The following is a 13,361-nucleotide window of genomic DNA, read 5'->3' on the forward strand; positions in this document are numbered from 1 at the left end:
TTTATAAACCCTAATCGTAATTTATAAACCCTTAATCCAAATTGATGAATCGAAAACCCTAATTTATAAAGCCTAAACCCTTTATTTATAAAGCCTAAATTCAAGTATATAAATCTTAAACTCTATTTTTTAAAGTCAAAATCCTAATTTATAAACCCTAAATCCAAATTAATAAATCTTAAATACTAATTTATAAAATTGAAATCCTAATTCATAAAACTTGAACCCTAATTTATAAATCCTAAATCGTAATTTATCATCCTAAATTTAAACTCTAATTTTTAAAGTACCATAAATAATGTAGCATTCATATAATAAATGTTAAATGCAGCAAATTGAAAAATGCACACAACCATCTACGGCTTCCTTTTCCAGTTATAGCAAACCATAAACCAATAATCGGTTGCACAATGTGAAAGCACAAATGCACAACCACAATGCTGGCAGTTCTTCGATAAAAAATCTAAAGATACAATTGCGGCGACACAATGGAAATGAACAAATGCAGAACCACAGTTGCAGGAGTTCTTCAATACAAAACCCCAGCAATAGAACGAAAAAATTAGGGAGACTCACAAAGGAAGAAGTTGGGAGAGATAAGGATGCAAATGGGATCTGGTCGATGATGTATTGTAGCCAAACATTTTGCATCGTTGTTGACTATATCCATCCGTCGATCAATATTTGATCAACGGCCAAAAAAACTGCTAAAAATAACTGTCGGTGGCTGGATTTTAATAAAAAAAATTAACTTAGCACCGTTGATCCACTTTTTATCGATGGTAGGAAGAATTACGTTGGGGTTTTGTCACGCGGTGTCTGAATTTTTTTTTTTTAATAAAAGGTTTGCACCGTTGATCAACGGTGTTGAAGTATAGCTGCAGGTCGCCGCAACGCAGCGTTCTTTTTTTTTATTATTAAAAAAATTTTCTGCTAGGCTTTGGATTGCTAGTTAAAATATATATATATATATATATTGGTCTTAGTGGCATGCACTATGCATGCTGCTATTCAAAAGTAAAAAAAAAAAAAAAAAAAAAAAAAAAAAAAAAAAAGTCTTAGCTATGCACGCGGCTATTAAAATGGTCGCCACATGCAATAGTGCATGCGGCTAAGCATATTCAAAAAAAAAAAAAAAAAAGGAAAACAAAATTTTCCTTTCCAATTGCAAAAGAAAAATGAAAAAGAAAATTGATTTTTTCAGCAGCCGATAATGACATCTGTGACGACCCTTCAATTATCCAACATCGGCCTACACCACCACTTTTCGAACTTTTTTCCTCAATCGCATTATTTCTGGAAATTACCCTAGAGAACAGTGATTGAAAAGTGCAAAATTTTTAAAAAAAAATTATTCAAAATAGAGAAAAAGCAGTTGAAAAGCGTGTGAATAAATCATAAGGTGATGCACGATTCACCTCCAAGCAATCTAAGCACTTGATTTACCAAAATAGCAAAAGAAAAGAAAAGAAAAGACAACCCAAACTTGAATATTAAGTTCCTCCACTTCAATGGATCCAGTCCGCAATTTAGAAATCCATAGCTTTCATGTACGTTTGATTCAAGTATAAACATCAAGATTATAAGTTAAAAACTTTTTAAGTTGTGTGAATTACGCCTAACCAGAGTTTAATATAATATGATACATCCTACATGATATCTTAATTATTCCACAATTGAACTGTTCAACACATCATGGTAATTAGCAAACTCGAAGAGATTTGGAAAGTACATATTGACCCCTGGAAATACCCCTCCAGGCTACAGCTGCCCGAATTGTCTTCCATGGTAATGGTTGATTCCCCTCCTTCCAGAACTCCCGGCTTCGTATCTAATCATTGTCTCTTCTACAGTAACTGTTGAGTCCTCCGCTGCAAAAACTCCCAGTTTCATATCTGCTTATTCAAGAACACGGCCTCACTTCGTCGGAGACTCAAGGAAGTTCCAAAACATTCACTTCCAGTTTATTGGAGATGGCATGCAGCATTATTACTAATCCATGCAGATAAGTGACTAGCGAACGTAAATAGCCAACACTGGGTAAAGTCATTACTGCAAAATCTTCAACATAGATTCTACCGGTTGGCCGAGTTGTGAGTCGCTCGAGTACAGGAGCATTTCGTGCCAAATAGCAAGCGAAATCTATTTCATTCAATGACGCTTTAAATCCATCGAGATCTACCTCTTTTAGACAAGCAAGAGGCTCTGTAGGCCAATTTCTTCCCCTTTTTTGATTTATACCTTCACAAAGGAACTGAAACAAAAATATATTGTTCAATTAGACTTGTCATCTATTCGAGACTTTATTAGCCAAGAAACAAATAGCAGAAGCCACAGAGGATGCAGAAAGAAGCAAAATCAAGATTCAAAGATAAAGATTAAAACCTGCTTTTCTTTGTAAGTCTCAACTCACATCAAAGTTGTTTCGAAGAATCTGATCTACTATTTTTTACTATCTGCTTAATATAGGAAATAGCAGTTTAAAACGTTGCTCTTTCACTTGGTTGGTATACTTTCCTCAACAGCAAGTCTAGCAGAAAGTGGGGTATGTATGAAATAAGCCCCCAGAAGGCTACTTCTAGCTATTCACTTCCCACATTTTAGAAACAATCTCCACTCATAGCTACTTGCAAAACTGCTGTACCATATTGGATAAAATACAAAGCATGTAAATGCGTCAATTTGTAGAGATAGATTAATGTCTTTTATCATTTAACTTAGTTTCCGATCAATATAATAATTTGAAGAAGCAAATTTCTACCTTAAAAGCACAATACATAAGGAAAAGATAATTTTGCACGGTAAGAGATGTTATAAAACAAATCTCGACAAGGGCAGCGCAAGCAATGACAAAAATCAAGCCAAATTCAATTCAACCTCCAATCTAAAACCGAGTGATATTATTTAAACATCTACAGAGGAATACTTGTTTTCCTTTTTCAAAGACTAGCTCTTCACAAGATTCCATTCACACCCCAGTATCATCAGTTATGAAAGTTAAACCTGGTCAGACCAGCAAATATATTATACCCACCACCATCGAGGATTACCCCAAATAACAAAATTTACACCCATACAAGATGATAAGAAATCCATTCATTCCAATTCATCAGCTCTATTACAAAGTAAACCTCACTCTTGATGGAAGATGAGTTGGGCTTGTATCGAGTTTGACTGTAAACCCTTTTGCTAGCCATCAGCACAAATCCACAAATTAGTTCAATTTACAGACATTCATAAATTGTCTTACAAATGTGCTTGCATCCCAATACTAGCGCAAACTTACCAATTGAGGCCAACAAAGAACAGAAAGGTAAATCTGAAAAAGCAGCAGTAGTAAAAGTTGGAGTAATACAAGTAAGATTTAACAAAACTAGGGGACAGAAATCCAGTACTTCACCAAGGATGCATTTAGATGTTTACCTAATAGCATGAATCTAGAATAAGTATCACTGAGACTAAAGGAATCGTTTAAGCATTTGATTGCCCAATCACCCAGCAGAAAAGGACCAGAAAAGTATTAAGCAAATAAAAAAAATAACATGCCAAGCCAAATGTCCAATCTCTTTAGCAAATCTCAAACAAGAAAAGCGCCGAATTTGTTGATTAAATTGCTTTCAAAAAGTGGAGTCAAAAAAAATAAGATTCCTTAAAAAGTTGTCAAGAAACTGCAAATGACAATAATTGGAGGAAAGGAAAAATGCAAAAAGCCAAATCTAACCTGCAGACGAAGTTTCTCCAAAAGTGGGCAGGCCACCAGAATAGGTGCAATATCTAGTTCATCAGCCAAAGTTTCGATAATGGGCACAAATGATAATGTCCTAAGATTGCTGAACATATCCAACTTTGTAGGCACATATCGTATCTGAATCAGGGGGGAAAAAAAGAGAGAGATAAAAAAAACATAACTACCAATACAAGGAATCGGAGGCAAAATAACTAGCACCAAGCATCATAGTGGAATCAGTACAAACCTCATTGGTGCGTATTTGGAATAACAGAAATTTTAACTTAGTACAGTCCTTGAAAACTTCTCCAAACATATAAGGCATGGCATTAGGGCCTCTAACGTGGACACGTGCATCTTCCAGATTGGGAACATCGAGAGAAAATTTCATCATACCCTCCACAAAGCAAGAAAAAGTATTGAGGTTTTTAGCGCATATTACTATCTCCTGTAGCCCAGGACATGAATGAACATAAAGGCACTTCAACTGGAGACACTGGCCAGAGATACATAACTTAGGAGAAAGTTTACAATATGCAACACTCAACGTCTGAAGGTTCACACATGAAGACAATATTCTCGGTAATTCTCCATTACTCATGGGAACCAGGTCTAAGTAAAGGCTCTTAAGTGAATTAAATTGGCTGGTAAACCTTGGTTGGAGAACACATGCACACAGATGCAAATGTTTCAATGTGGCTGCTTTAGAAAGCAGCTGAAAAGAGATAGGAAAAAGGTCAATCGTGCTAGACTTGACATGTTCACAGAGAGGCGAGGAGGAACACAGAAACCTGAGGTGAAGTTTTTGAATATCTAATGTAGCAATAGACTGCATCCATCGAATAAAATCAGAGGTAAATCTTTTCAGAAAACAGCATGAAATTTCCAAACAAGTAATGGTTTGACAGGAACAAAGCTGTAAACAATTGTCTACAGCTTTCAAGAACCTAAGCTGATCCTGACGACTACACTTATCATGGGACTGATTCACTCTAAACATGTCAAGGCAGTCTAAACGCAGCTCACCCGAGTTTGCAAACATTTTTCCACGTTCTTGATAAAATTCTCAGCCTAACAACTTCCATCAGGTCCAAATGCAAGAGGATGCCTGACAGCAAATCATCTGGCAGTTGACTGATCTTATCTTCATTGGTGACAGCATAATCAACCTAATTCAAATTCAATCAGACTACAGAACACGCCAGAGTAATAAAAACCTATTTAGATGACATACAGGGTTCTTCAAAAAATAAAGTACTAAAACAGATTAACATGACAAAGTACACTTATAGCTAGTTTGGGAGTTCAGATTTCAAAGGAATAGAAAAGAAAGGAAGGGAAAGGTGAACTTTTCACGTTTGGAAGATTTTAGTGAGACGGAAAAGAAAAGAAACGAACGGATCTTGAAGAGAAGCTAAGCGCTGCTACAGTGCAAAAATTTTCTGACCAAAACGGGCGGAAAGCGAAGGAAAACTGATGGAAGCTTACAAATTTTTTTTTTATCCTTTCTTTTCTCACATAACTTATCATTTCTCTTCTTTTCTTTTCTATCCTCAACTCACAAACTAGCTATTACTATCTAAAGAATATCCTCTTCCCAGAGGAAAACAATAATATAGAGAAGTATAATGACAAATGCAAGTACAGCATAAGTGACCAGCTAATTTTCTTCATCTCACATTCATTTACATCTTACCAACTAATGGTATATTTCCTTTCATTATTCAAGAGCAAAGAAGTTTCAATGCTTACAATCACCAAACTCAATTACTCCATGGATAGTTACTCAACCATATTAAAAACTTCAGCTAATTACAACTAAGCTAAAGAAGAAAGGCTCAGAATTATGTCCACATGAATTAATCATCTCCGAAGAACTAAACATCTTGTAGAAATAAGTTCAAATATTAGAGAATCTAAAAGACCCTATTCGCCTGGCTTGGTGAAAGATTTGTACCTCTTATTGAGCTCGGAAATAAATCTGATTGTTATAAAGTTTCTCAATAAAACATGCACCCAGTACAATTCAAACTAAGCTTTTATTTGAATCCTGAACTGCAAATCATAACACCAACTTGGTTGTACGTCTGTCTTTCTTCCTGTTAAAAACCAATATTCTCTTCAATGATATAGGTTCTTTAAGTAAAAACAGTGTCCAACTTGCATATCTAGTCAACATCTCACTCTAACCAGACATATCCAAAACTGCCAGCTTGTCTTTGTTTCAAAACTAGTCCACTTGATAAATTGACTAGGTTCAGGTTTCCCAAGCAGAGGTGCCTATTTAGTATCCATAGCTATTCGGTTTCTCTATGTTAACCCATAAAAAAGGCTTTGTTATAATTAGGAAAGAAAAATGACATTTAAAAGAATACACATTGTTGCATATTTTTTCTAGAAGACTTGATTTGAGTAGCATCACGCTAATAATTTCTTAAGGCTATTTATTCTAGAAGACTTGATAGATGTGACTAGAACCAGCGATTCAAGCTCATGCAACTTGGGAACAAAGGGTTGATAAGAAATATAGGCAGCTAATATGAGTAAAGATGTGAAATATTCATCTTTACTAACTGAAAATGTCGTCTAGGAAATAATGAACCGCCTTCAAAATGTATACTAGAACACGTAAAACAGTTGAGTTGTCTAGTGCTTGTGATAAAGCACATATTTTACCATATTCCATAGTCATCCCATGCTTAGCATCTAGCAATTATAAGTGAAGCAGTGACAGAAACTGGATAATGCGATTATCAAAGAGAAAGAAGGAACCTTTTGAATGAAATCTTCCTCATGCTTTTCCAACAACGGAAATGCTTTACCGTGCAGAATTAAAAATTTAATTGCTATTTGAACAGCAGCTCCCCCTGCCGCCGTGAGGACAGCCAAAGGAAAAAGTACATTTCCCAAAGAGCTCATTGTAGGTTTTTCCTGAGACATCCAATAAAAAACAAAGAAAAACACTTCTTAGAATGTTGCCAGAAAATTTATTGACTTTCACTAGCTCCAATAGAAAGATCCTAAAAGATGCAATTTTGACGTGCCAATTACACAAATATCAACAAAGATGCAGTTTTTACATATAAATATTGGCACAATAAATTAGATTAACCACCTCCGACCACAAGAATGGAGAAGGCAATACAGCAAAGATACCATTTTTTTGCATGTTAATAAGCATAAGATAACAAAAGTTTCCCACAACAAAAACATGCAAAAAAAAAAAAAAAAAGGATGACGGCTTTAAAATGTTAATAGGCAAAATTACATAAAGACAAACAAGACATTTTTACACGTTGCTCACACCAATCGTCAATTTAGCTGCTCCCAACACAAATACGAACAACGATGCAATATTTACAAAACTTTACTATTTATTCAGAACCTTATTCTTAAACGCATCTCAAGAAGACCAGTATTTAACAAATGACAAATCAATTCATGAATTTCAAAATTCGAATACTAAAACCCTAATCCATACGCACAAATTTTCCAGCTTATATGAGCAAAACAACCAGTTAGAGATGTAAAAATCAAATTAAAAAACTATTCTTCCACACAAAATCCAAAGTAGAATCAACAGTCCAATCTATCCAAAGTAGAATCAACAATCCCAGCCAAAATTTTTTTTAAAACAAAAAAAAAAGGATAGAAAAGAACTAATTTCCTTTACTAAAGATGTGATCGAAACCATCAACGAGTAGAAGTTACCTGAGCTTGAGCTTCTGGTGTTTAGAAGGGTGGATTAAAAAGCGGAGTAGGGGCGAAATCAAGGAGGAGGTAGAAGGGCGATAGAAGAGACCGGATGGTAGCTAGGGAGAGGTGGAAGAATTCGATGCTCTGCTGGGGAAGAGAGATAAGCGATGGAATCTGAAAGAGGAGCAAATGAAAGTACGGTATTGCCCACCAACTCACGACGGTTCATAAGTCATCGTCTTGTATTATTATTATTTGTTAATAAAGATATTTTCTCGTGTCACCCTTCACCTTGGACATGGATTTTTATTTTTATTTTTTATTTTGATTTGTACAACTTTCCACTCCCCGGCCCCGCGAGTACATGTTGAATGTGTCAGTAAAGGAATGGGCGGTTTAGATGTGTGGAAGCACATGTTGTTGTTGGTCCCACCACAGCTACGTTGTATCTAAATACACCTCACTGCCCATAAATAGGTTTTCGGAGCCGCTATAAAAAGAAAAAGTGCGTTTGCGTTGGGATAATTTAATAAAAAATAATTTACTTCATAAATTTTAATATATCTATTTATCTTTTTAATCACTTTTTAATGTCACTTAATCACATCATAAAAAATATTATAATAATTATTTCAAATAATCTTCTGTCCAAACAAACTCTAATTTAGTAAGTGCGTTTGAATAGGAGTTTATTTGAAATATTTATTTAAGTGTATTTGGTTAGGAGTTTATTTAAAATAACTATTATATAGCATTTTTTGTAATATTTTTTATGATTTGATATATGTAGCACTTGCGATGATGATACGATGTATGTGAAAAAAAATGTGTTAGAATTTGTGTTTATAAAAGTAAATTATTTTTTTTCAAATCATTTTCATGCGCACAATCTTTTGATTTTTCTGTTTTGTTTTTGTTTTTGCTTTTGCTTTTTCTTTTTGACGTTATTTTTTCTCTCCAAATTTGCAGCTTCAATCTCATTGTCAGGATCAGGATCCGTCCGCATTGGTACAAAAACATTTGGTTGGTCCTTCGGCTATAAAAAATCTATTCCGGTTTGTTGTGTCCTCTTCTACACATTGCTGGCTGTTTATTTGGCCGTCTTTTTGGTGATGAAACTGGTAAATATTTTTTTCCTGGTACTTGGCATGCACATGTATAAATATTTATTTATTGTGTGTGTTTTTGGGTTTTTTTGTTTGGTGCAGTGGGGAAAAGAAAACTAGTAAGTTATTATTAACTTTGTTTGTTGATATTTTGCTTTAGATTTCTAATAAGAAGTTTGTCTGCTTGAAGGTTTGAATGCAAAACTGCCGGAAAACACTTGAAGATATATGGTGAATGGTGATGATCTATGCTGTCTATTGGTGAACTATAATTGTTGTGTTTGTATTTTGTGTACCGTTTGGAACTAACTGACGACTAGAACAGTTGTTCTGTATTTTGGGTGCCGTTTGGAGCTGGAAATTTTTTTCAGTTGCACTTTTTTAGAAAAGAGGGGGAAAAAATGCATTCTTGAATCTCTTCTGCTGTGGCACTTTGCCTCGACGTGCTTAAATGATTGAATTGAACGGGATGCCATGAATTATTTGTATATGATAGTACAATTTAGGATAACCTTTTTTGCCTTAAAAGATAGTAGTACTCCTTTAAAACGGTTATTGTAGGTTTGAAACTCTATGGGAGGCAAGACCCAACCACATGGTTTTCTGTGGCTAAATATTCACGTCCTATTTAATAGTCTGGAGTTCATTGATTGATTTTGATTGCTGAATCTTGGTGGTGAACTACTCTTGGGAGACCAGCTCCCTACCGTTTCAAGATGAACGTGAATGAATCTCTTTACCTCTGCACTACGCCCCCACTGAGCGAGCATGAGGTCAAGTTTTTGAAACAGAGAACTCGTGATCTATATCAAGTGAATAACGTTATTCTGGACAATTTACCTGCCTTGAGATATGCCACCCAAAATGGAGTTAAAATCCAGTGGACTGGATTTCCAGTTGGCTACATGCCACTAGGTAGTGAAAATGGTTACATCATCAATCACGTCTCAAGTTAAAAGGTTTTCATTCATGAATATGAAGGAGCTGGTGTGCAGATAATTGGTACTGGGGAAGAAGGTATGGGTGTCATTTCTGAGGCCAGATAAAAGGCACGAGATTGTTCGTTTTGAGGTCATCCCCTGCAGTATTAAGTATGATCCTGATAAGATGGAAAAGCTTCATATGTATGACGGTATAGAACCCACAAGTTGTCCATCGGAGCTTGATAGGGCTCAAATAATAAGGCAGGGCAGCAAGGAAGGGTTTCATTTGCTCATGAGCTTGAGTTTGAGAAAAGCAATAATAAAATGTTAGATGGCCTTCTCCATGGGATGCTTATTTGAAGATGGAAGGAGCCCGTGTCCACTGGTTTTCAATCCTCAACTCATTGATGGTCATCTTCTTCTTGGCTGGTATTGTTTTTGTTATCTTCTAGAGCACAGTTAGGAGGGATTTGACCAGGTACGAGGAATTGGATAAAAGAAACTCAGGCTCAAATGAATGAAGAGCTTTCTGGACGGAAACTTGTGGTGGATGATGCGTTCAGGGAACCAAATCAAGTCCAAACTACTCTCTGTGATGGTCGGATATAGGGTTCAGATTCTAGGAATGGCAGTTGCTACTATCATCATCGTCTTTGCAGCCCTTGGGTTTATGCCACCAGCTTCACGAGGTCTGCTGCTGCTGACAGGAATGATACTTGTCTATCTTTTCCTGGGAATTGGTGCTGGGTATGCTGGTGCACGTCTTTGGAGAACTATCAAGGTTACTTGAGAAGGGCGAAGGTCGGTTTCTTGGTCAATTCTCCCTCACCCTTTCGGGAGGTTTCCTGGGTACTAGAGCTAAGCCCATCCAATACACTGTGCTAACTAACCAGATTAGATTCCTAGGGAAATGAAATCCCTGCTCGCAAATACCCATCTTGGCTTCTGGTCCTTGGTGCTGGAACTCTCTTTAATTGAACTTTTCTTGATTCTCTCCAGCATCTGGCTTGGGTAAGAGGCTCCTGTCCTGACGTATGGTTAAACGATGAGAAGCGGGGGCAAAGAAATTTATACGCTCTCCTCGATCTCGTAATGCTGTGCAAATGGAAGCAAGCAGCACATTCACGATGACACAGCCAAACGCTCTGCTACTCCATTATTTATTTATTTATTTTTGATTTGGTAGTTGAAGAAGCACGGAACTTCCCCAGACCGAGCTGACCTGACGAGCTCGGCGAGCTGATGGATAGAGCGCGTCCTAAGCCTAAAAGAAAGATGAGGGGGTGAACTATCAGGGGCCCCGAGGTAGCCCTCGAGGGCGCTCCGACGGTCAAGTTAGTTTTCCGGTGAGGGGGAATATACTAACAGTAAAGCAGTCGGAAGTTGGTTGCCCAGAAATTAGTGAGCGTACCGTGCACAGTCGTTGTGTGTTACAGTTTATACCTGTTGAGGAGTCCGACCTCCGTACGTTTCGGGACTTGCCCTGGATAGCTCCCCATCCTACGCTGAGGGGGATTCTCCCCGCCCTCTGCGAGGTAGCTCTTGGGGGCCCCGCGGAACCCTAGCCGTCGTGCGACCTGGGCTGGTTCCCCATGGGCCCAGAGTCCAAGCCCAACTCAGATCGCCCTGGGCTGCCACGTGTACAGGCCCAGGACGGGGCCTCTGCACTAGCCCCCTAGATTAGGTCAGGCTCCCAGGCAGACCTGATCTACTCCCTTACCACGTGGAAGCCCATCATCGCACTGCTCTGCCGCGGTCACCTCCGGTGCAGTGCTGACATTGGGAAGTGGCGTCCGCGTCCCTTCAGTTGTCGCGTCCCCTCGGTCTCCGTACCGCTATTAAATGTGTTCACATGGGACGGTTCAAATTCAAGCAACCGTTTTCCCCCCATTTGGACCCCTATAAATAGGCATTCCCAGACTTTCTCTAACTCTATTTGCCATTTTTCGCTTCCTTCGTGCATTTTTCAATTTCCGGCAACAAGACTTCCGGCTTCCGGCTTCCAGCGCCCAGATTCCGGCGACTTCTCCATCCCTTTCTTCACTCAGATCACCAGTAAGTCCTTTCCCCTCTTCTTTCGCATTTCCTTTCCTCCTTTTGCCACCCCCTGCATTTTATGTCGGGTCACTCCGACGTCACTTCCACCGCATCCCAGACTCCGGTCCGTCGTATAGCCACCAGAATCTTCATTTCCTCTTCGTCCTCGTCTTCATCTTCATCTTCATCTTCATCTTCACCATCTCCCCCTCCTTCTCCTTCTTCATCTTCTGCTTCCAACCCCAATTTTTCCATTCCTGACTTGCTTGAGCCCATTGACATCATGAGCTCTCCTTCTGCCCGAATCCTGGAGGAGGCGGCCGAGCTCGATGCCTTCATCGAGCACCAAGCCACTTCTGTCCCCTCCCCCAAGTCCCCACATAACTCCCCTGGCGGAGCCCAGGAGGGAGCGGGGGAGGACAGGGACTCCTCCGAGGGGACTCCTGCTGCCGAGCAGGGGGATGATCCTGAGTTCAACTACGGTCACCCCGACCGGGATGAGACCACCATCTTGCCCGGGGCAGTGGCCGAGCTGGCCGCGTCATTCTCTATTCCTCCGGCCTTCGAGCCGCGAGCTGCCGGGCCCACCGACCGGGCTTGCCGACCTCCCCCAGGCTTTGTAGCCATTTACAAAGAGCAACTGGTCGCGGGGCTTCGACTCCCCATTCCTCCGATCCTAACCGAGATCCTGAGCTACTGGGGGCTCAGGATCACCCAGGTCCACCCTAACTCGATCAGGATCATCATCGGATTCCTGATCTACTGCCAGATCTGCTTCATCCCCTATTCTCTCTCTCTCTTCCGTGCTACCTTCGCCCTCAAGGCTTCTCTCCATGGGTGGTACTACTTCTGCCGCCGCTCCACCAACAATCGCGGCGGGAAGGGCGCCCAGGATCTCCTCTACGGGGTCCCCTCTTCCGTGAAGAACTGGAAGGGGGACTTCTTTTTCGTTAAAACCACCCACTATCCTCCCAACGCGTGGAAGGTTGGGGGGGTCGGGGACGACCCCTATCCAGAGGACCTGGACCCAGAGGCCTTCGGCCAGCTGCTGGGCTCTGCGACGAAGCTGTACGCAGCCAAGTTCTCCACTGAGCAGATTTCCGCAGCCGGGCTGTTAGGGAAGCTGTCCGGGTCCCCCGGAGGGGTGGAGTTCTCCCCCGCCGACCGAGATACCTGTAATACCACTCATTTTTCCTAGTTATCTGTTTCCTTGTTATTTGTTTCTCTGACCCGTAGCACTAATCCGTTGGTGTTCTCTGCAGTGACGAGGCTCTCCAGGCTATTGGGCGCGCCAACCGAGGAGGTCGCCTCCACCACACAGCCTGAGGCGGCGAAGAAGGCCCCTGAGGCCTCTGCGACTCCTGGGGGCAGCTCGGCCCCCCAGAAGGATGCCTCTCAAGCTCAGTCCCCCTCCAAGCAGGTCCCCGGCAAGAAGAAGACAACGGGGCCGAAGAGGGGACGAGAGGACGAGTCTTCCCAACCCGGGAAGAAACCTGCGCAGGGCCAGCCCCAGCGCCCCCTCCAGCTGACGTCTGGGGGCCCTGTCCACCTGGGGGTAGGCTCCGCGGAGGAGCACGCCCAGGAGAGCGCCCCCCCGAGCTTGTGGCACTACCGCCACGTGGCCCCCACGAAGCCGGGACAGGCCCCCACGATGCACGACCCCCGGCGCTTCTGCCCGTCCTGGGAGCTTTCCATCAATGACCGAGCCCAGTTCCCCGAGGTGGCTCGCGAGCTGGTCACGAGCTCAGTCCTTCCACGCGACAAGAAGTGGATGGAGCTGGCCAGCCCGTCCGAGCTCCAGGACATGTACTACACCGCCCAGGCCCAAGTAAGACCTCTCCCCTTTTAGGCCCCTTGGGTCCCTGTTTTTCT

General features: G+C 40.9%; 1 protein-coding gene and 1 pseudogene across 4 annotated transcripts; one reads left to right on the forward strand and one right to left on the reverse strand.

Annotated features, from left to right (window-relative positions):
- Nucleotides 1-1,612: 1,612 nt before the first annotated feature.
- Nucleotides 1,613-7,622, reverse strand: LOC140006666 (uncharacterized). Of its 4 annotated transcripts, XM_072048974.1 has the most exons (6): nucleotides 7,439-7,622; nucleotides 6,500-6,658; nucleotides 4,754-4,896; nucleotides 3,975-4,124; nucleotides 3,722-3,865; nucleotides 1,613-2,254 (listed from the first exon to the last, which is right to left on the reverse strand). In XM_072048974.1, the coding sequence occupies exons 4-6, from the start codon at nucleotides 4,119-4,121 to the stop codon at nucleotides 1,934-1,936; spliced, it is 612 nt and encodes a 203-aa protein (XP_071905075.1). In that variant the 5' UTR covers nucleotides 4,122-4,124; nucleotides 4,754-4,896; nucleotides 6,500-6,658; nucleotides 7,439-7,622; the 3' UTR covers nucleotides 1,613-1,933. The 4 variants fall into 4 exon arrangements, with proteins under 4 accessions (XP_071905075.1, XP_071905073.1, XP_071905074.1 ...); XM_072048972.1 differs by lacking the exon at nucleotides 4,754-4,896; XM_072048973.1 differs by lacking the exons at nucleotides 3,975-4,124; nucleotides 4,754-4,896.
- Nucleotides 7,623-9,189: 1,567 nt separating this feature from the next.
- On the forward strand, nucleotides 9,190-10,471 carry LOC140007088 (transmembrane 9 superfamily member 12-like; annotated as a pseudogene).
- The last annotated feature ends 2,890 nt before the right edge of the window (nucleotides 10,472-13,361 follow it).

Source organism: Coffea arabica, chromosome 5e (genome assembly GCF_036785885.1).
Source record: "Coffea arabica cultivar ET-39 chromosome 5e, Coffea Arabica ET-39 HiFi, whole genome shotgun sequence".
Classification (NCBI taxonomy): domain Eukaryota; kingdom Viridiplantae; phylum Streptophyta; class Magnoliopsida; order Gentianales; family Rubiaceae; genus Coffea; species Coffea arabica.

Bases quoted from the DNA above. Each gene is read 5' to 3' on its own strand.
- LOC140006666 (XM_072048971.1), bottom strand. From the start codon at position 4,769: ATGTTTGCAAACTCGGGTGAGCTGCGTTTAGACTGCCTTGACATGTTT. The intron at 3,866-3,974 runs GTTTGTACTGAT...CCCCTGATTCAG, and splicing joins TCCAAATACGCACCAATGAG to ATACGATATGTGCCTACAAA. The intron at 2,255-3,721 runs GTTAGATTTGGC...TTTTTGTTTCAG, and splicing joins TGGAGAAACTTCGTCTGCAG to TTCCTTTGTGAAGGTATAAA.